Below are 23,280 nucleotides of genomic sequence, written 5' to 3' on the forward strand. Positions count from 1 at the left end.
ATCCCACAGTTTGAAGTTCTCAAAAAAAAAAAAAAAAAAAAAAAAAAAAAAAAGGCAGAGAGGACATTACGAGCTGTCGATTGTCCAAAATATGGAACCATTTTCCAATTTTCCAGTAGCTCCACTGAATATGTGCATTATGATGTCAACCAGTACTATGCTACAAATCCTGCAGCAGTAAATATTCAGAGGAAAAATTTGGGATAAACCTAAGACGGCAGTTTCGCTGTTCAGCAAGCTACTATCCTTTTTGATGCTGCAGAATGGGTGTGCTTAGCTGACAAGACATATAAGTCAGATAGCTAATGAACATCTAGTTATTACTGTTGTAACCATTTTCAAGTACCTACAGCTTTCACATGGCCAGGAATCTTAAGCTTATGCCATACATTATTATTGTTGTATTTCCATTCTATTCTCTGTATATTTGTAGTCGTGTATGTTCATAATAGTGTAAGGTTGACACAGCTGTTGCATTTTTGACCGGCGCAGTTCGTCTCTTTATGCATCAGGGTATAGTTGATGTCTGACGCTCAGCTATTACAATTTACGAGATGCTTGTAGAGTCCAGCATAGCCTACCGATTTCGGTGCTGATTAGGAAATGGCGTTTCTGTTTTACGGGCGCGGTTCCTGCTAGCTTTTCTCTGACATTTTAAGTATCGTAAAAAAACCTGAGTTTATGAACTACCTGGTCATTGTCACTAGAGCGCCCAATACGTGTTGGAAGTTATATTAACTAGATCCTTTTTTTTCTGCAATGTTAATGTTAATGTTACTGCTAGAGACTCATGACTCCCAAAGCACGATTTGTATTTCGAATTCCGCAGTGTGTTTAAGCATATACAAGTTAGAGCATCTAAGGTTTCCACATCAGACTCCTTTTTATATATTGATGATCCACTGTAGCCCAAGCGAATAGCAAAGTGACGGCCACGATATCTTGATTGTTTTTGAACTAAGGCGTTTTTGTTTCGACAATTCCGTGAGACCAAGCTGTGGTATTAATGTTTGCAGTAGTAGGTCTAGCAAGAAGCAAGACAAAGTAGAAATGGATTTAATATTTAGATTTTCTGCCGCTATAACCTTGAACTGACCTATGGCCCATGTAAAATTTCATACCTATACCAACAGCAAAATGCTTCGCCAAGATGGCAGATGAGTATGACACAAAGAGAATTTATGGTTTCATGGTACCTTCCTTGAAGTTCATGATTGTGGTGATTGTGGTGATGGTGGGGGTGGTGGTGGTGGTGGTGGTGGTGGTGGTGGTGGTGGTGGTGGTGGTAGTGGTAAAGACATAGAACATTATGATGCTGACATACCACAATGCTTAACTCCCCTGACATTTATGTTGGATTAACTGTGCATGGTAACAACGACATCAGCTCCAGCTTTATCACAGTACCATACTTCTTAAGAGGTATTTGATAAACAGCAAATGATTCTGCATACTCTGTTGAATACATGTGCTATGCACTTCTCTGCTCTTGGAGAGGATTATAAAGGAATGTTGGGAAGTGTAGCAACTGGTAGAATGAATTTAACACCAGAGTTTACTTTTACAAAAATGACTTCACTATATTTCAGTATAAAAAAGGAAAAATGAGACATGACGCGAAAGACACGTATAAAACACACACATATGGAAGTGATGGCTGTTACGATGCAATGGCTATACATACTTACAAATAAACAGAAAACAGAAGTAAAAAAAGGAGAAGAAGGCGCATCTATGAGGCGTGTCGTCGGCGACGAGGAGGACGTGATGGGTGAGATGTGCTGTACAACGTTTCGGCGCGCCGGAGCGCCGCAGTCTTCAGGGCGAAGAAGACTACCGCGCGACGCTGAAGCTGCGCCCGTCCACACTGGAGGACGGGAAGGGACGGGGTCCCGAGCGGCCGGCACCGCTCTGCCGCCTCCTGGAAGACGCGGAAGAACCTGTGTTGTCCAGGCACTTCCATGTCAGACAGCAACACTCGAGGGTGTGGTGGGCAACACTAGAAGCGTCAGCCAGAGGGTGGTGTGTCTCCGGCCGTGGAGCTCTTCCGTGCTTCTTTCCTAGGCGAACGCTGCATTGTGCCGTCGTCTTCCAGGACTGCAGAGAGCGGAGTGGCAGCTCTTCTGGTCGGCGTGTCCCCGGTGGTCTTCGGACGTCCCTCCGTGCGAAGGTGGCGCTCCAGTGTCGCACTGTTTATGTCCAGATACCTGCCCCGGTTAGCTGCGCCTAGCCGCCGATGTTTACTTCTTCCAGCCGGCGTTCACCCCGTATCCGTAGCTAGGGTGAGGCTGGTGTACCGGCACGGGGAAGGGCACTTTGACGGGATAGGGGCGGTCGACGGGCACCTTCACGGGGTACGGGTGGGGCACGGGGACGGGACGGTCCACGGGGACTTTGACGTGGACGGGGTAGGGCTGCGGCACCGGCACCTGCACGGGGACCTTCACTTCGACTGGGTACGGCTGGGGCACGGGGACCTTCACCGGAACTTCGACCCTCTTCTCGACTGGGTACGGCTGTGGGACCGGCACTTGAACTGGCACCTCGACGCGCTTCTCTACTGGGTAGGGCACCTTGACTTCTACGGGATAAGGCCTGTCGACAGGTACTTTGACCTCCACTGGGTACGGCTGAGGCACCGGCACCTTAACCGGAACTTCGACGCGCTTCTCGACGGGGTACGGTTGTGGGACGGGCACCTTGACGGGCACCGGGTAGGGCCTGTCGACGGGAACCTTGACGTGAACCGGGTAGGGCTGAGGCACCGGGTAGGGCCTGTCGACGGGAACCTTGACGTGGACCGGGTAGGGCTGAGGCACGGGGACCGGCCTGTCGACGGGGACTTGGACGGGGACGGGGTGCGGTACGGGAACCTCGACACGCTTCTCCACTGGGTAGGGCTGCGGTACCGGCACCTTCACTTCGACAGGGTACGGCTGAGGCACGGGCACCTTCACGTGGACGGGGTACGGCCTGTCGACAGGTACTTCGACACGCTTCTCCACTGGGTACGGCTGAGGAACCGGTACTTTGACGTGGACGGGGTAGGGTTGAGGTACTGGGACGGGTACTGGCTTCTCGACGGGGTATGGCTGAGGTACTGGTACTTTGACGTGAACTGGGTAGGGTCTGTCTACGGGTACCTTGACTTCGACTGGGTAGGGCTGTGGGACCGGGACCTTGATGTGAACGGGAACGGGCACCTCGACACGCTTCTCCACCGGAACGTGAACTGGGTAAGGACGGTCGACGGGCACCTTGACTTCTACAGGGTAGGGCTGCGGCACCGGGACTTCGACTCTCTTCTCCACTGGGTACGGCTGCGGCACTGGGACCTTGACGTGGACGGGGTAGGGCTGAGGTACGGGGACTTTCACGTGGACAGGGTAAGGTCTGTCGACCGGAACGTGTACGGGAACCTTGACTTCAACTGGAACTGGCACCTCTACGCGCTTCTCCACGGGGTAGGGCTGCGGGACGGGGACCTTGACCTCGACGGGGTAGGGCTGCGGCACTGGGACTTTGACGTGGACGGGGTAGGGCCTGTCGACGGGCACCTGGACCGGGTAGGGCACTCGCACCTCGACCCGCTTCTCCACCGGGTAGGGCACCTTGACGTGCACGGGCACCGGGTGCGGCACGGCCACTTCGACGCGCTTCTCCACGGGGTAGGGCTGCGGCACGGGCACTTTCACGTGGACCGGGTACGGCCGGTCGACGGGCACCGGCACCTTCACCACGGTCTTGACGTGCTCGCCGTAGCGGGCGTAGCCGCCGCCACCACCGCCGCCGCCGTAGCCGCCGCCGTAGCCGCCGCCGTAGCCGCCCCCGATCAGACCGCCGCCGATGGCGCCGCCCCCGAAGCCGCCGCCGAGGCCGCCCCCGAAGGCGGGCAGCGACTGTCCGCCCAGGACGAGGGCGTCGGCCACCTGCGAGCCGTAGCCGCCGAGGCCGTAGCCCAGCCCCAGGAGGCCGCGCTTCACCGGCTGCGCCTTGGCGTCCTTCTGCTCCTCCGACGACGACGACGCCGCCTTCTTCTCCTCTGCGGCTGCCACCAGCACCGCTAGTGACACCGCGAGGACGTATAGCACCTGCAACAGCCGGAACGGTGCGGTGGTTAAAGAAGAGCAGCAAGGTTACCGCGCTGTTTACGAGAATTGGGAAGGAAACAAAAAAGGACAGGAAGTCGGGAAAGGTTATAAGAACTAATACCGATATGAATATGTTGCTAACACGTTAGTGCGGCCCAAAAACCCGCACACACCAACAAGTGACATCTTAACCGACTTTCGACATCTGTACGTGGCACACAGTAGCATGTCTGAGAAAACGGTAGAGAGAGAGAGAGAGAGAGAGAGAGAGAGAGAGAGAGAGAGAGAGAGAGATATATATATAAGAGATCTGCCACTGACATGTCACCCACCATCTGTTGACGACGAATGTTAAGGTGAAGTGCCATTTCTAGGATCGAGGCACGCCAAACTGCTGTCACTCCTTCAGTATTTTCTCCTGTATTGTTCACTAGCTGCCTGCGGAACGCAATAGTGCGGCGTCTGATCCCTTGCCGTCTAACATTACCTTCAGCCAGTATGAGTTACGGTTACACGTGGGTCTGTCTTTCGGTGGGCAGAGACTGCTTTTCCACCCATATTCATGGACATCAATTTAAGAGCTGAACTGCGAACGAAGTTTGGCTTATTTCAGTACGTAGAAAGTTCGTCTGAGGTAAGTTTGCCTGGAAACGTTGCCCGTGACTACTGGATGACGGACGCACATGTTACCAGAAGTCGTACATACAACACATCCAGTGCCTGGCATGTTAATATCTGCCGCACAAAGTGGTTGGCCCTGTGCCTTGTTGGTACTCATAGCGAATGCAAGGCGTATGGGAAACTGCAGTCTCTTGTCGAAGGGCTTATTTGAATGACTGGGTTTCAACAGAACGCGACGAACGAATACGTCTTCACCTTGCGGCATACCCCGTGCTGATGGTTGTTTTTACTGCGTTCAGCAGTAGGTTTTTTAACGGCCAGCCTCTTTCCGCTGCAAGTGTAACAACGGCAACTGATCAATAAGCACCAGTTAGCAATCATGTTCCTGTCAAATTCAGGAGTTTTCGCACTATGTAGTGACGTCTGGTTGTACTATCTCCAAGACGGATATTGGCCCTGTAACTTAGTCTTGCAATAGGAATAACAGTTTATCACAATATATTTTGTTTTTTAGCCATATAATTTTCCATTTATTTTTTCATTGTTTCATCTGAATGTAGAAGTTTGGAGTAAACCGTCCAGGAACTTTGAAGTAGGCCTAAATTGGCAAGTACTTTTCGACATGTTTGGTAACTGCTCATCCTTAATATATTAAGTACATATTTCAAGTCAGATTACGAAACTTTACGTAGACAGTGATCTTCCTCTTGTCTTGAAAGTAAAGTGTGCAAAATTTCATCAATTTCGGAGTAAAACTGTACATTTTTATGAAAAGACAAACGAACAGTCTATAGATGTGCTACGACTATAATTTCAAGTGCAGCTTTTAAACCCTCATCCGGAAGACACGGTCGAGGATGTTACAACGGAAGACGCATGTGGATGAAACTTATCTGCTGTTTCGCACTCAGACATTAGGTGAACATCCCGCCGTAACTATAATAGTCCGCTGATTCATCCACCAGGTGATACCGAGGGGTACCTTGCCAAGAGCAACTGATGGTGGCGTCAGTGTGAAGCAACTACCTGGGAGGGGGGAGAGTCCTTAACATTGGCCGGATGGTCTGCAGCGTTCCAATCACTTCGCGAATGGTAAGCAGTTTGGCTCGGGAAGTGGCGGCAAGTATTGTTCGACTGGGCAAGACTCCAGATCCTGCCACCATCTACGGAATATCTGTTAGTGAGATGCTTTGGCGCCAGGCGGCCCGTTGTGTAGGCTGGTACATCTTCGTATGGCCTTACAGAGCTGAGTTTGCTTTCCCGTGGGATTGCCTATGCTAAGCTGCACGTCTATGATGCTTATGTTCGTCCTTGCGCCGTTGCATTGAGTGACCGTTTCACCCTGCACGACAAAAGCGCTTCGTTCAGCAAGCACGAGAGCGTTCCGCACTTGCTCAGCAATCTCCAGTGGCAGGCGCTACACGAGAGGGGGGTGTGCATCACGGATAGGTTCACCACCCAACCACCCAACTTCCGAATGAGTACTTCCCATGAAGTCGAACAAGGTATCTCTCTCTCCCATCGCCGTCCCCCACCACGTTAGACGAGAAAATCAGAGTAGCAGGAAGCCACGCGTAGTCTCACCGACACTCGTTCTTCCCACGGATCGTTCTGTGATAGCAGTGTCAGAAGTACCCTCCACCACACAGTGCAAGGCGGCCTGCGGAACAGAGCACAGAGGGCGCGTCTCCTCATCCGCCGGCGATTCAGAGTATGCAGTGAAGAGCGCGACCTCTCATGTTGAACCTCACACAAAACATAAACAGTAACAATTGTTTGGCTGGTGGACATCTATCCAGGCTTAGCTCAGACACGAAAGTCGTCCTTAAGTTTGTATTTCGTTCACTAGACGATGGTGTAGAACGGTAGGAAATGTGGTTCCCAGACAAAAATTAGATCGAGTGACTAATTAGGAGGTACTGGATGGAACTGGAAAGAAAGAGCTTTACGGTGAAACCCGACTGAAAGAAGGAATCGGTTGGTTGGTTTGGATAGAAAGGGATCAAACTACAGGGTCATCAGTCCCATAATCGGTTCGTAGGACACAGCCTGAGACAGCAATAAGCAGTACGTTTCGTAATAGAGAGAAATGTGGGGGGGAGTTAGAAATTGTAGATGGATATTGAGGACGAAGAGCCTTCCACTGGCTAGAGCAGCGTGGAGAGGCGCATGAAAACATTCTTTGGACTGAAGACCACAGGAAGAAAGCGAAACTGATTGTTTGCAACTGAGTTACATTCGTAAGGTGTGTAGCGAAGACAACCAGGGAAGCTAACTAAATACCGTGGACAGAAAATGACAATTCTATTGCAAAACCGAAAAATCTGCAAACGGCACGGAACTTGTCCCGGCGGTCGAGGAACTGGGCGTCAATCTGGGCGGTGCTATCCAGTCTTCTGCGTCTCAAGTACGAACAGTTCAGTGCCACACGGTATTCACTTCTTTCAGTCTCCGGAAAGCTCCCTAGTCGATGTAGTGAGCCTCCGCCCTAGGGAGGAAGCCCTTTGATTCACGCATCAACTTCCGGGCTGCCTCCGGGCCGCCAAAACCGATCGCGTGCCGCAGCAATTGGCCCCGCCTACGACGCGAGAGGAATACGAGTGAGTGTAACGGCTTGTAAAGCACCCGTGACGGCCAACGTTTGTGAGGACTAATGGCGTTAACGAACTTCGGCGCGGGCTATTCTTTTCGATTACGCGCGGTTCCAGTTAGGATTTGCATAAAGATGGAGTGAGGTGTCCGAGATGCAAAGCGCAGGGGGCCGGCGACGGTACGTCAGCGGCTAAGTGGCCATTAGCGTCCCCGCCGGAGCGGTCCTTAACTCCCCAGTCCGGCGCGGTCGTTAATTCCGTTCGGTGCTCGTTCACTCTGCGGCCGATAACGGAATGAAGCCAATTACAGCGTGGGTGGGGACACGGATACATCAACATTTTCGAAATATTTTCAGTTGCTGCTACCTCACAGCTTGCAGGTATTTATCGAGAATCGTGTTGTGCCACCGACAGCTGCTAAGAAAATCTCTGTTATTGCTACCAGTTTTGAATATTATTAATGACTATGATGCACAAGTTTTTCCATTACGATGCCTGTGTAAAAGTCGTGAATGGTTGGAACGCCATATATGTATCCACGCGGATACTGTCATTGAAAAACTACATGTTCCTGATGATGACTGGTGACATTCGAAACTGGCACCAAAAGTCAAAAGTGTTGTTAGCGGCTGTCGCTGGTATAATATGATCTTTGCAACTACATTCTTGTAACTGCACAGACGGATTTAAAATGCCTTCAATAATTATAAAGCAACTACGGAAAATATGGGCACAGAAATGAGGGGAAATATGATTTTCTATTAGTATTGTAATTAGCGTTTCAAGCGATCGGTTCCTATATTTGTTACGTCATCAGGAACGTCAAGCGTTTCCCGGATGATACATTTGTCTGTAGTGATGTATTTTCCAGACAAAACTGTATAAATATCAAGTCGAAGTTTGGAGAGTTTGCAAAGTGGTTTCAAAGACTGGGAACTTAGTTTAAACGAGCAGAAATGTAAAACCGTGCAGTTGACGATGGGATGAGCGGCAACAGCTGAGGAGCGGACACTGTAGATATAGAAAGTGATTGTGATATGCTAGACAGACTTCCGTGGTCCAGAATCTATTTGGTTGCCAGTGCTGACGTCGCGTGCGAATTGCCTGTTTACCACTACGTTTACATGGGATTCGCGATTCTGGATTTCTTAAACAGATTCTCTGTTATAGCTTGTGGTTGGTCATAGTAGTATTGATCCTCGAAATGGGGTTCTAGCTGTCACATTTCCTGTGACACACAAACTTTGAAACGTGCTTAGGTTGTCAGGTTCCTATTTAATTTTAATAATGTCTGTTGTCCTGGACGGAGTTACTTTTTGAACGGCATAGAAGAAGAAGAAGAAGAAGAAGAAGAAGAGAAGTTATGAGCGTCCTGTGTTTAACTGAAGAGAATCAGACACCGTGATGACTAAATCCGAAACGGAACCACTCCTTAGCAAATTACGAGAGTAAAAAGAAGTAAGATCTTGGGAAACCAATACTAGCACGGGTCCGCAAAATCATTCAGGCCTTAGCACGTGAACTTGTATGCGAAAATCGGTTTGCGACATGCAGTTTTCGTAAACCTGTGTCCCATGGAAATGCAGCAGCTGGGAAGGCGCGCGCTTGTGTGTGTGTGTGTGTGTGTGTGTGTGTGTGTGTGTGTGTGTGTGTGCTGATGCAAGAGGTGTGGCCAGTCTAGCCGGCCAGGCGAGCGGAGAGCTGCCAACCGGTCTGGTCTAGGAGCTTCAGCCGCGAGTGTGTGTGTGTGTGTGTGTGTGTGTGTGTGTGTGTGTGTGTGTGTGTGGTTGTCCGCAGGGAGAAAGTGAGACGTCGTGTCGCGTCGCGCAGGACGAGTTACGGCCGGGGTCACTCGCTGGCTGCTCTGTATGGCTGTGGGCGCCTCCATCCACATCTCATCGCCGCATTCCTTGTGTGACAGCCTCACTTGTTTTCCCTTTAGGGTTTAACGTGCTGGGGACGCGGACCTGAGTCACCTCACTTCCGCAGTGGTCTTCGTTAAGACCAATCAACGTACTCCCTTTTTGTTATATTATTTCATAAACATGTAACCTCCGTAGTTAGGTTAAGTAACCTTTCACTACTCACTCAATATATGCATGTAATCTGCAGAATTCTTCTATAACATCTCATTACAAAAAGGAGCACTAGTTTCTTGTCTGCAGTCTATCGTCCCCGTTTCACTTGCATGTAAGGTTGCACTCCAAACAAATACTTTCACAAAAGACTTCATAAAATATCATAATATTTTTCCCCTTTACATCAACGCATTACTTGCTACTGTCGGTCTAAATTGTGTCTTCCTTACGTCTGCTCTCGCCAGTTCTTTTGCTGCCCACATGGCGAACCTACTTGTCCACCTTTTGCATCTCATTTCTTAATCTGAATGCGCCGTCATTGCCTGATTTAAAATTCAATTACACTCCATTACTCTTGTTTTACCTTTCTTGATATTCTGCTACGGTCGCAGGTTCGAATTCTGCCTCGGGTATGGATGTGTGTGATGTCCCTAGGTTACTTAGGTTTATGTAGTTCTGTTCTAGGGGACTGATGACCACAGATGTTAAGTCCCATAGAGCTCAGAGCCATTTGAACCATTTTAGCTCTTTTCAAGACACAATTCATTCCATTTAACTGCTCTTTTAACTGCTTTGTTCACTGCGACAGACTTTCAACGTCTTCGGCAAAATTCAGAGTTCTTGTTTCTTGCCCCTGAATTTGCAAATCTGTTTTTGGTTTGATTACTGCTTGCTGGATGTACAGATTCAATAACATGCGGGATAGGCTCTGTCCACGTCTAACTCCATTCTCAACCACAGCTTGCCTGGCATGTCCTTCGACACTTAGAATTGAAGTTTAGTTTCTGTTCAAGTTGTTACTAAGCTTTCGTTCACTGTATTTTACACTTGCTGTCTTCAAAACTTCAAGCACTATAGTTCGGTGGATATTGTCAAAGTTTTCTCCAAATCTGCAAATGGTACAAGTGCGGGTTCGTTTGCGTGGTCTTACTTTTGTACAGGAGACAAACATATCTTCCCCGAGTTGGGCTTCTACTTGTCGTTCCCTCAATCTGTAGAAATTTCGAGTTTGAAATTTCCGACTTCCGAAAGCCGTATTTTGGCGGTGCTCACACCTCACAGGTCCTGCCTTTTTTGGTACTGAGGTTATTACAAGCATCTCCCTCATGTATCCATCATGCCAGGTGGAACTGTTCTGTCACGGTTGGTTCTCCCAGGGGCCTTAATCAAAACGTATTTGAGGTGACTAACCCTGCTGAGTGCAGTCAGTGTCAGCACACACAACTGCCGCAGCCACGTCCCGTGCGAGAATCGACCTCGCGAAACCTGCTGTGTAGCCCTGCAGTGTCACGTGAGGACCGTAATATTAGGATGGGACGGACTCTGCATCGGGAGATGCCTGCCGCGCGCACTTGGCACGGGTGCCACGCCCTCGCGGTTCGGTGAGCGGTCCTTGGCAAGTGGCGCGTCAGCCGGCACTGCTGCGACCTGCCCGCGTCACGTCGGCTGCCTGCCGGACTTCAGAGGCGCCGCCGCCGCCGCCGCCGCCGCCGCCAGCAGCATCCGCGAGGCCCCTCACGTCGCTGCGACCCGCTCTCGCGCATCACTCACGCAAATCGCCGGCAGCGCGTTTGCTCCGGAATGCAACGCGAGGGAAAGCCGGCACCGACCCGGCCGTCTGCATGACGGTCAGACGGACGGAAACAGCGGCCACGATTTACGGCGGAGAAAGTGGCCGTCCGGTCAGATTCGCTCCCACCTCTCCTACCCGACACGCCACGTGTAAAGATCGGCTATTACATCGGTGCTCCGGAAGACGAGGAAAGTGCAGCCCACAGCGACGTTCTCCTGCGTCTCCAGACTGAGTAGCGGACGAAGGGTATCGTCAGGAGTGTCTCATGGATGCATGACTGGACCACTGTTACCTTCTACGTACTGAATAATGTGGTGGACAAGTGGGCAGCAGCCTTTACAGATGATGCTGTGGTGTACAGGCAGGTGTCGAAGTTGAGTGAGTGTAGGATGATACAAGATAAGCTAAACAAACTTTGTAGTTGGTGTGGTGTATGGTAGGTAGCTATGAATATAGCGTCTGAGTAGGAAAAACAATACCGTAATGTCCGCTTACAGCATTAGTAGTGTCCTCTTTGACACAGTCACGTTGATTAAATATCGGAGTTTAACGTTGCAAAGCGATATTAAATGGAAGGAGAATGTGAGGTGTGTGGTAGGAATGGCGAATGTTCGACTTCGGTTTATAGGAAGAGTTTGGGAAAGTGTGATTCATTTGTAAAGGAGGCTGAAAAAGAAAACTAGAGGGACCCATTCTTGAGTACCGTTCGTGTGTTTGGGACCTGTACCGGGTCGGAATAAAGGAAGATATCGAAGCAATTCAGAGGTGGGCTGCCCGCGTTACCGGCAGGTTCCAACAAAACGCAAGTGTTAGCGGGCTTTGCTTCGAGGACTCAAATTGCAATCCTTGGAGGGAACGCGACTTCCTTTTCGAGGAACAAAACTGAGAAAATTTAGAGAACCGGCATTTGAAGCAGCCTGCAGAACGACCGTACTGCTGCCAACAAATGTTGCGCGTGAGGACTTTGTTACTGATATAACTGCAGCGTACCACATCTCAACGAGTACTGTGAGAGCGCGGGACAGTTGTTTTGTAAACATGCTGTGTATCTTTTGTAGACAATTACGGTTCTCCAGTAAGGGTCTCTACATCTCCCTGGAGAGCTGTAGAGGGTAAGGTCTGCAGCGGGAGGCATTGCAATACATCCAACAAATAAATAACGGCGTAGGCTGCTAGTGCTACTGTGCAATGTAGAGATGGGCTCACAGAGGAGTCGTCATAGGCCGCATCAGACAAGTGAGAACGCTGATGACTCGAAAAAGATTGAGTCTTATTAGATGTTGACTTACAGCTTGTTGCGTTGGAGCCAACGGCCAAGAATTGTTTGTGGGTTAGCGATAGTAACTAGACAGCGGAAACAGGTATATACATTATCGATGTAGCATGAGCATTTGAGTAAAATAAACATTATTGTTAGGCGGGCTACGCTTCACTCCGTTCAATAAAAACACACACACACACACACACACACACACACACACACACACAAACACATTCATTTTAATTCTTGCCTGAGTGGACATTTTTATCGAAGGACGTTTTCCCAGGAATAAATTAATACGGTTCCAATCCCCCAATTCTTCGGGAGGTTTCCAGTGGTTGTAAGCTGTATACCGCAAATGGTAACAGCCTAATATTTGTTCGCACTTGGGATCCCCCATCTACGCCGCTGTCAGCTCGTTTTATACTCAAATATCTTCAACATTTCGCGGCCCTGCCAGCAACTGTGTAAATATTAATTTTAATAATTAACAGCCTCAGTTGCACCGTTTACCTAGAATTTACTTAGGTTTCAGTCGGGATAACCCAACCTTATTCAGAATAACAGTAACTACCGTCTTTCCATAGGGTACATCGTCAAGCTAAAACTAAAAATTCATAAATTATCGTCAGACTACAAAACTTATCTGGAACTGCCTCGGCCCCACTTCGCTACCGCGATGCGGCAGCCACGAGTGCTGTACTGGAACTCAACTCTGAAGAAGCTTGGGTTATCCCGACTGAAACCTAGGTAAATTCTAGGCAAACAGTGCAACTGAGGCTGTTAATTATAAAAATTAAAATTAACGTGTGATACTTGGCTGAACAGAAGAGCAACTCTCCATTGGGCCGGATCTCGAACATTCCACACCACTCCTAGCTGTGGAGAATGGAAAGAGTAAGAAGTAAAACAAAGCAGAGGCAGGATACCACCCCCAAGTAAACTGCAGCGATATAATTCGATAACTGCTGAACGTGGTCAGGTTTTTTACTCGTTTTCACGGAGAGGAATATTCCTGCCCCCTCCAAAAGCAATGGCATTTTCAGCAGCCATGCCAAACGGGCGTTCACTTTGCGAACTCTGCAGCTACTTCTCACCCGACAGGGGAGGGAGGACAGTGGTGGACTCGCCGACGTGATCTGCCCGCCGTCCGCGAACCGGCGGCGGCAGAGTGAAAGTGCGGGTTCCTGAAGAGGTGCCCGGCAGGACGGAACGAGTTCGCACCCCGCAGGAATCACGGCGCGCCGCATCCTGGTCCCGCTTCCTGGCCCGGCGAAAGCTGGCGGGCCGCCCTGGCGGACCGGTCGCTCTGCTAGCGCGCCACACCTCGCGGGTCCGGGCGCCCCACACAAAGAGGCGAGCCGAGGCGAGCCGCTTTCCCTGCCGCGACATCTGCCGACTCGCACTCCGTAATTAACGAGCCGGCCGTCTCTGACACGGTTCCCGCACTCTCTCGCTCCTTACTGCCCCGCCGCTCCTTTTGGTCAGCCCGAGCTGCGACGGGTCTGAGGTCTCCAGTAACCAAAGCCTATCTTATGTCGAAACCTACTCGTACATTTACATACTGGAATCCACAGTCTCAAGTCCCCCGCAAGATAACATCCCGTACTGTTTACAAGTTCAGGCTTCCGACGTCGTGCTACGACATTTGCAGGCATATTGCCGTATGTGAAGCTTTCACGCGCCCAATTTTCTGTTACCCCAGGCCTTTGTGTATTCATGAAACTTGACATTCTCACTTAGATCACGCGATCCAACTTATTCAAACAACTTTTTATTAAAACTATCTTGATAGCACTAAATACAGGTGTAACACCAAAGTTCACGATTTCGGCATCCAAACAGTCAGGATCAAAACTAAGAAAAGAACTAAAGTGAAAATTTTGTTAAATATGTAATTAAAAAAAGGCATAAATGCGAAAATATACTCATCCGATTTGTTAGAAAATAACCTGTCATTACATTTAATAGTTCTCTTTTTTCAGTTCTGATGATGACTGTTTAGTATTCGAAACTTCTCAAATGCGTCATTATTTTAGTACGACCAATACAGTTCTAATGGAAACACGTTTCCTTGTGTGTTATTCTGTGCTTTACCTGAGGTATTCATTTCAGGCACATATATCCTTCATTCTCAAAAAAATTTAAGTGCGCACGCAGCTGTAGATTTATCCTTACAACGGGCTGTCCTGTTTGCATCTACATACCTAGCTGGCAACCCACTGTGCGGGGAACCAGTCTCGTTTTGATAGTATTCGCACAGGTGTCTCGAAATCTTCCACAGTGCGATGTGTTTTCCCCAGTCAGCACTGTACTTGTTCACTGTAATGTCATAGCGTGTTTCCGATAACGGCCTTAAGACGCCAAGTCCAGTGATATCGTGGTCGAGTAGTAATATGTACTGATGAGCGAAAACATTATGACCACCTGCTTGATAGCTTGTTTGTCCGTCTCTGGAAGGAAATACATCACTAATTCTGCCTATCAGAGTCCGAAAGTTTGTTGGTAGCTCTGGCATGTAATTCGCGTAAATACAGGGCCGCTGATTTGAGTACGCGGTGATGGCACCTCTAGCGACCCAGATGGGTTCCATAGGATTTACATGATGCGAATTTTGTCGCCGAGACATCAACGTGAGATCATGATAATGCTGCTCAAATCACTGTGGCAAGGTTCTGGCTCCGAGACACGGACAATTATACTGCCGCAAGATGACATCGCCGTCGGGAAAGAAATCGAGCATGAAAGGATGTAGGTGGTTCGCAGCTGTCAGAATATCTTCCATTAGCACACAGATCCCATGCAAACGCAGGAGAACCTCTCCCATAGTATTATACTGCTCCAACCAGCCTGCGTCCGTGGTGTTCTGCACGTTTCGAGCCGCCGATCACCTCGATGACGGCATTTGTAGAGACGACCACCGACCTGGTGTAGCGAAACTGTGATTCACCCGAACAGCCGACACGTTTCCATTGATGGACGGTAGAATCCAGATAGTTCCGTGCCCTCTGCAATCGTAATTGACGATGCCGTCGGGTCAACATGTAAACAAGTGTCCGTGGTCTACTGCGGAGCTCCGTGTTCAGCGATGCACGCTGTGGTCCGGAACACTGGTCCGTGTGCCAGCACTGTGCTCTTTCCGGTAGATCACCATCTATCCCACTTTACAGAGCAGCCAAGGCGCCGAACCCCACGTTCTGTGAAGAGTCGAGGACGTCCTGTCATTTAGCACCTACTGGTAGTTTCACTGTCCTACCTCTTTCTGTAGGTGCTCACGACAGTAGTTGGTGACCATTCGACCACCTTCGCCGTTTCCGAGATCCTCTTTCAGAGGCTCTGCATAATAGTAATCCGGCCTTTGTCAGGGTCGTTTGTCTCACTAGATTTCCCCGCTTGCAGCCCATATCTTCGTTAGGGTAATTCCCCTCCGTGTTTTGTTTTAACACGTCACGTGACCGCAGTGCCACCAGGCGGTATTCAACGTCGCGGTGGACAGTGGACAGTGGTCAGCAGTGGTCATAATGGCACAAATGGCTCTGAGCACTATGGGACTCAACTGCCGTGGTCATCAGTCCCCTAGAACTTAGAACTACTTAAACCTAACTAGCCTAAGGACATCACACACATCCATGCCCCAGGCAGGATTCGAACCTGCGGCCGTAGCGGTCGGGCGGTTCCAGACTGAAGCGCCTAGAACCGCTTTGCCACCCCGGCCGGCAGTTGTCATAATGCTCTGGCTCATCAGTGTAAGTTACGTACCGTGTTTTGCGACTGTAATGACTCCGGCACAAAGGAAGATACAATGTTCATGGAATGCGCTCTAAGATGTCAAGAAACACTACGTCAACCCAAGCTCCGTTTTCTGCTGCCATCTGGATCTTTGCAACGAATAGATCAAGCTCTGTTTGACTTGACTAGTGCTTTCGGACACCGTACCGATTCCTCTTTAGGAGTTGCTCAATGCTCCATAAAGTGTCTGTAACGAGCGCAGGACATGTTCCGTAATCTGCGCCGTATGTCAGAGAGAGAGAGAGAGAGAGAGGTGCGTCCGCTTTCCCCCGGCAGCGGTTTCCGCCGCCACCTACGTGCAGCTGGGCAACTAAACTGGCTGCCAAACCAGCCCTGCAGCCGGCGGGGAAAGCTGCGGTGGGCGGCGGCCACGCCCTCTGTATTAAGCCCTGCTCTGATCTGCACGCCGCGCGCACACGCCCACAGCGCCGGAGTTTTCTCCCGGGATCTCGCTACGTCACTGCCGCGCTCCGGGCTGGAAAACAGTGCTGCCCCCCACACGAGCCCTTCCACGCAGTCCAGCCTTTACGCGTATGTTTGACGACAGCACACGGGAGCGATCCGCGGGATAAATGTGTCAGTTTTCGTAATTGCAAGACGTGCGTCAAAGCCCCATACCTTCCTGTGGTTGGCGGTAACGTGTTAATAATATTTGTGTATATTTGCTGTATTCCACTCAGCTGTGTTTTTTTTATGACATTCATCTTTACATGATGCTACTGAGTTGACAGTTATGTAACTCCTCTCACGGACTCCCGTACGGCTGTCCAAATCAATCGACCATAGAGTACACCGAGCAACTGAAACAGCGCATTGTTAGAAATCCACTGTGCATACGAACTTTATAAACAGTTGACTGAACGAGACATTAGCAACTATTGCACTCACGTTGAGACACAACTTACTTTTTCGTTTGGCTGAGGGAAGGGAACCCCGCGACAGGATAGTCTGTTCTTGCTACGGAGGAGCAAACTCGAGAGGCGTAAATTTTCTGGTTCAAAAAATGGCTGAGAGCGCTATGGGACTTAACATCTTAGATCATCAGCCCCCTAGAACTTAGAACTACTTAAATCTAACTAACCTAATGACACCACACACATCGATGCCCGAGGCAGGATTCGAACCTGCGACCGTAGCAGTCCCGCGGTTCTGGACTGTAGCGCCTAGAACCGCACGGCCACCGCGGCCGGCTAAATTTTCTAAATCATATGTTCGAAAGTAGTCTTGTCATTATCTGACCCTTACTAAGTGCCCGTATTATGTTTTACGGCTGCGACGCGGGGGAAACCGAGAGACTTCGACGCCGGGTAAAGAAAGGAACTCACGTACCCAGAGAGCAAGGTTATCTAAGCCGACGGCGGACAATAGGGCTGCGGCTACCGTTAGCTGCAAATACCAGCCCCGGGGAAGTCCTTGCACTCTGTGCTAAAGGTCGCGGGGCTTTTTGTCGCAGCACTCCGGCCAGCACGCCGCACGACAGCGTAACTAGCAGCTGTGTGTGCGCCCCGGTGCGGCCCACTCCCGCGTCTTGTCCCCACAGTAATTGCAGTCATCAGCACGAAGGCTGCCTCGTACAATTATCCCTGCAACTCTGTCACGTGCACATCTCGTCATCTGAGTGTAAATGCTCAATTTTATATCCATTGTAACCTACGTTTCCTGGATGTGTCACATCAATCGATACTTTCACTTAGTCAGGTAGTGCTATAAATATCCTTTGTTATTCAATTCCTTTCAGTCCCACTCCATTAATTACTCGATCTACGTGTCTAATCTTGTGCGTTGTCTTGTATCACTGCATTCATAAAGCTGCTATTCTCTTCTTGTCTTTACTGTTCATTGTATATGTTTCACTTCCATATGAAACTATACAACGAATACGTCCAGAAAATACTTTCTAACACTTAAGTCGACAATCGATGTTAACACATTACTCTCCCCTCTTGGGGAAACATTTCCATGCTATTGTCTGTCTACGTTTTTTATAATCCTTTCTTCCCTTATTGTAGTGCCCGAACAGCAAAACTCGTCTATTCACAAATGGAGACTGACGTAATGCGGTAGTAGCTGCTCTGATAGCGTCTCTGGGAGTGTGTATGCAGGTTTGGATTGCTTCCACGATTTGACTTAGGGGGCGTGCCACAGCTGGGCAGTTCTCGGAGCGTGCATTGGAGGTTGCGAAAAGCGTAGCGGCGACGCAGAGTGCCGGAAGCTAAGCGCGACGAGAAAAGCCCGCTAGCGTCGCACACTGGTTGAGTGCACAGGCGGCTGGCTACCGGAGAGCGCTACCCCTATCGGGTCGTTGCGTAAGGTCAGCGCCGTGTTTACACGCGCGCGGGTACTCTGCACAGCAGTGAGGTCGGGCGAAACTTACTTTACATTCCGCCTCTGACGACGCGTATCAGCATTCACTTCGAGAAACAAAACATGTTAAACGTGATAAGTGATAGGCCGACACTGTGGGATGGCAGAGCAGGCAAAGTCAGGCATACATATTCAGTGCATTTTCCATCTCTCTACCGTGAAAAGTGTTATTGAAAACCACCGCAAATGTCACTAGTATTCTGATTTTGGCAGTACACGAATGGCGGTAAAATTAAGGAGAAACTGAAAACTTGTGCATATCCGAGAACAACTCTTGCCGACCTAGTCTCGAGTGCTGCCACGCGAGCCGGTCTGCAGCGTGAAACAAGAGGTCTGTCTTCTCGGATTTGGTATTCAAAGTTCTCGAAAATGCCGAAGAATACACGTTCCAATCGAAGGCGGCGTTTCTTGGTTCGCCAGACAATGGTTCGAACGCCAAAAGTTTTGCCTGGGTTGTGCGCAGCAAGAATCAGATACGTAGATGACTCCGGCAAAGCTGCATTTTCTTTCCCTCGCTATTCAATATTTACTCGGAACTGATTTTTGAGGATGCCCTAGGAGACACTGAAAGAGGTGTCAACAAAATCGATCGTAATAACAATAGGCACTGAAACATAGTTTTGTCCATTGTAGACAGTGTTGTCGACGTGACTGTATTACTTCCGTAAAAAATTATGAGATAACAAACCGCCTTGAGACACTAATCACGATTTTTTAATTTCAATGCACGATGCGTTTCGAACTCTCGGAGCCCATCTTCAGGAGCTTGGCATCAGTTCTACATCTGTGTTTGAGACATATTAGCATTTTTACTTTCAACAACGCCACGTTGCGCTTTAACAGTCTGCTAGCCGAACGAGTAAGGAAGTTTAAATACCTTGCCATATCGCTTTCTGAAGATCCGAAATGTCGAATAAATTATGCTCGCGATACTCTCATCAAATTTCAACAAGTTTTTAATAACGTAAACTGCAACCTAAATCGCACAGGTCTGTTCATAAAATTCCACGTTTGCGCTGTGGTGCTGTACGGCATGGAATGTTGGACGTTAAAACAACGAATAATATAAAGGCATTTTAAATAGGGGAAGAGCAGTAGTCGCGTCATGGTTCCATGGACAGTAGGAGGGGCGCATGAGGAAGTTCTACAGTGTATAAGCAAAAATCGTGATTTGTTAACTTACTTGTTTCATCTAAAGCGAAATTCAGTGTCTAGCTTATTGAAGGGAGAACAGAAGGCAGACGTGGAAGAGGTCGCAAGATGATTTCGCGGCTGCGAAATGTCTGTCAGTGGGCAGGCTTGCCAACAGTTGCACACATAATCCACACGGCAGTGGACAGGCTGAAGACGAGTCATCGGGTCAGACACCCAGCGGTGGATACGCGTCTAAAGCGGAACTGTTGTGACCCTAAACGTCGCGACGCCGTCTGTTTGACGTTCCGGAACTCGGTCGTGGCCAGTCAGTGGAGTGTTACTCAACGTGGCCCGGAGGGCCATGGTAACCGCGGCGCCGGTGAGAGGCTCGGCGCCGCCCCTTCACGCCCTCTTCCTGCGCTCCACTTCCTCTCGCTCCGGACTCGGAGGGTCAGAGGGGCGGCCGCCGCGATAAAGGATCGGGCGGCCGCTCAGCTTGCGCAACGTCTTGTCTGTTCCCTTCTGCGTCCCTGACACCTGTTAGACGTGCCGCGCTCAATGCGCCGCCTTGTACTCCTAGCTCGCTGTGCTGTACACTACTGCCTGCCCCGTACTCGCAAGTATCTGCGCGCGATCTTCGGGCCCCTAAAAGTCCGCCGACCCGCACTACATGCGCCCAACGACTGCTGTGTAGCAAGTCTGCCATTGCAGTCTGCGAATCCCATCTTGGAGCATGACGTGTTGGTTATAAATGCGTACTCAGTATGGGTCAGAAGGCGTCCCTACACGATCAGAATGTAAATGACACAAATGATAATGCTGATTAATTTGATTCTTTTCGACCCTTCACGATAATGAGTGATTTGTTCAGCACGCGTCCACCGTTCTACGACGGCTAGTCAGAGAGTAAGATCCGATCGGTCGCGAAACGGAAACTACAGTGACAATCAAAAATTTTTTATTTGCAACAGTTAGCTGCACTTACTGTACAGAGTCGCCGCTCTGAACTAGACATTTGTCGTTGCGTTGTACCGACTTTCCAATACCCTCATCGTAGAAGCCAGCCGGCTATGCTTTCCACCATTTCTATGCACTCGTCGGCAGTTCGTTGTCTGTACCAAAATGATGTCTTCATAGCGAGTGGTTCATGTGAGCAGAGATGAACGTCAGAGGCAGCCAATTACGTGCTGTATGGTGGTTACTGAAACAGTTCTCATCGAAGACGCTGCAGGACCGTCCACATTGACCCTGGAGTGTGCGGCCGAGAATTGTCGTGAGGAAGGAAATGCATGACAGGCACGTGATGTGGGGTTGCATGAAAACAGGCGAAACGTCGAATGGACACCCATACTTGGCAGGAGACATTACTGTTATAGGTATCTCGATGCCCTCACTGTGCGCTCACAGCTGAAAAGAGCGACGCGACACGATCGACAGGCATACTACAGATACTGCCCTGTCGTTTCCATTTCGCGACGTGTCAGTACTTACTTACCGGACAGCCCTCGTACGTCCACATACACACTGCGCAGGACGTTGTCCAGTATGTGGCGAAAAACACTACGATTTTCTGTTCCATTAAAGCCGTGGAACTGGGTCGTTTTGACGTTTTTTTTGGGGGGAGGGGGAGGGGGGAGGGAGCGGGGACCGTGACGAAGAAAGGTAAATAAACTTTAGAATTAGAAAATTATGTCACGTCTTATTTCATTCTATCAGATAAGTGGCTTCGGCATTACGGCCATTATCAGATCTACAACAGAGAATTAAAAATGAAAGTATTTTCAAAATTTCTCAACCATGAACATCAACGAATGAAATGTAAATGGAGAACAAGTAAGCTGGGTACATCATGAAGACAGACCACACACGGGTCGCTTAGTCCTTCACTGAACTGATTACCAGTATTAGGTAGCTAGCTAGCTCACTTGTTCTTCACCTGTATTTAACATGTAAGTCTGCTGATGGCCATAAAGCTGGAACTGCGAGTTCTAGGGTTTATTCTGTTCGCATATACAGTGAGGGAACAATGGCTGTGTAAACGTTTGCAAACAAATTCCAATCTCTGACATTATTCTTATGAGCCTTACGCGAGATATACAATGGTGGTTGCAGTACGGAATGACAGCCATGTTCGCATGTCGTTTTTTGACATTTACCCAACGTGTTTTCGCGAGGGCACCACGGCCTTTCCTCCTGAGGTTCCCATTTAAGTTACCAGAGGTTCTCAGCTACTCGTTTGGTATGGACTACGCCGTCCTGTTATGACGTTAGCAGCGTTTCCCTTCACTATTCGACATCTGCTGCCACGCATACTTGATACGGATTCCAAGCACTGCAGCAATAATCTAGAGTTGCTCGCACTATACGACTTCCTGGTGAAATGCACTAAACTTTACCAGAACCCTCCCAACAAATATATGTATTCCATTCGCCTTTCCTAATACGAATTTTACATGCGGGTCCCGTTTAGTATTTCCCCTAAATATTTATATGACGCAACGCGTCATATAACCTTGTAACCCAACACTATCCGATTATTTCTCTTTCGTACAGGTGCAATCTCGTTTTCATTTCCTCGCAGTAGCTCTTTAATGTCTCTGTCTTCCTGCGTGTTTCCGCTTTTAAGATATCAATTTTGCCTCTCGTTTGCGTGGGGTTTCTTAACCTTCGTCTCGACTACTATTTCAATCCTACCTGACGTATACCACCCAGTTCCCCCTCGTTTAGCGTTGCGTATATGCTTGCTCCACATACTGCCGTCCAACCTCATATTTAAATCTTCTGCTACGAATTATACTTGAAACTGGTTCCACACATCCATACAACTCTCGTATTGATCTACGTGTGTACCTTGTTCTTCCATTCCATATTCGTGATGGATATCAACCAAAAGCCGGTTAAATGAAAGACAGAAGTTCTGTCCAAACAATCCTAAACCCCCAACAACCAGTCGCTGTCTCGTAGACAAATGCGTCGTCAACAAAGCAGCGGCAAATGGCTATCTACCCTGTGTATCTGAGGAATAGGGGCGGTCCTGTCACTTCGCTCTCATTGGATACATTTGCCTCTGATCAAGACCCGCCGTTCAGGTCCTGTCGCGGGGAGGTCTTCGAACCGGTCACACGCTTTTAGAACATATTCCGTATGCTCGCAGTAAGAGCTATCGGCTACTTCGAGAGCAACTCCTCCTCGCTTGAAATCTGCCTCCCTTGCAATGGTACTGAGACTGGCGAGCTGTGGGCGATTGCGTCGCCCTCGTAGCAACGTTGTCAATATCAAGGCGCTTGACGGCGACGCTTTTGTTTCGTAATGACGGCCGCGTGTGGGTAGGTACACTGTCACCGCACGAGGCGGGCGTGTCTCCAGATAACATCACGCGCTCTCGCCGATCTGCGAGAAGATACGCAGACCTGGGCTCGCCCACATTTCTCAAGCTCTGCCCCGGGTACCCATCCGTGCTGACAACGGGGCGAAACGACCCCCGGACGCAATCATAAACCATTGTGTTCCCTGTCGCCGAACCGTTTCAGTGGCCTTAATGACGCAGCTGTGAAAGACCGGAAAAGCAATTGCCAACACCAGTTTTAATGCGGTGCACAAAATTTTGACTTGAGATATAATTGAATGCAGTATACGTGTTTAACAGATTACGAAAAAAAGAAAAACCGAAGTCCCTTTTCAATTTTATCATGTGTTATGGTTAAAAATACGTATTTTTAGTTGGAAACACACACAACTTCAAACGAAAAGCGTTGTAGCCACATGAGAACAAATTGTA

The 23,280-nt window shown here is 49.2% G+C and overlaps 1 protein-coding gene across 1 annotated transcript in view; it reads right to left on the reverse strand.

Moving 5' to 3' along the window:
• Nucleotides 1–1,554: 1,554 nt before the first annotated feature.
• The window catches only part of LOC126428473 (uncharacterized), a 38,005-nt gene continuing 16,279 nt past the window's right edge, over nucleotides 1,555–23,280 (reverse strand). The window contains exon 2 of the mRNA XM_050090411.1: nucleotides 1,555–4,091. Within this exon, the coding sequence (XP_049946368.1) occupies nucleotides 2,241–4,091 (1,851 nt within the window). The 3' untranslated portion in view covers nucleotides 1,555–2,240. The remainder of the gene's footprint in view (nucleotides 4,092–23,280) is intronic.

The sequence above is a fragment of the Schistocerca serialis genome, chromosome 12 (genome assembly GCF_023864345.2).
Source record: "Schistocerca serialis cubense isolate TAMUIC-IGC-003099 chromosome 12, iqSchSeri2.2, whole genome shotgun sequence".
In the NCBI taxonomy this organism is placed as follows: domain Eukaryota; kingdom Metazoa; phylum Arthropoda; class Insecta; order Orthoptera; family Acrididae; genus Schistocerca; species Schistocerca serialis.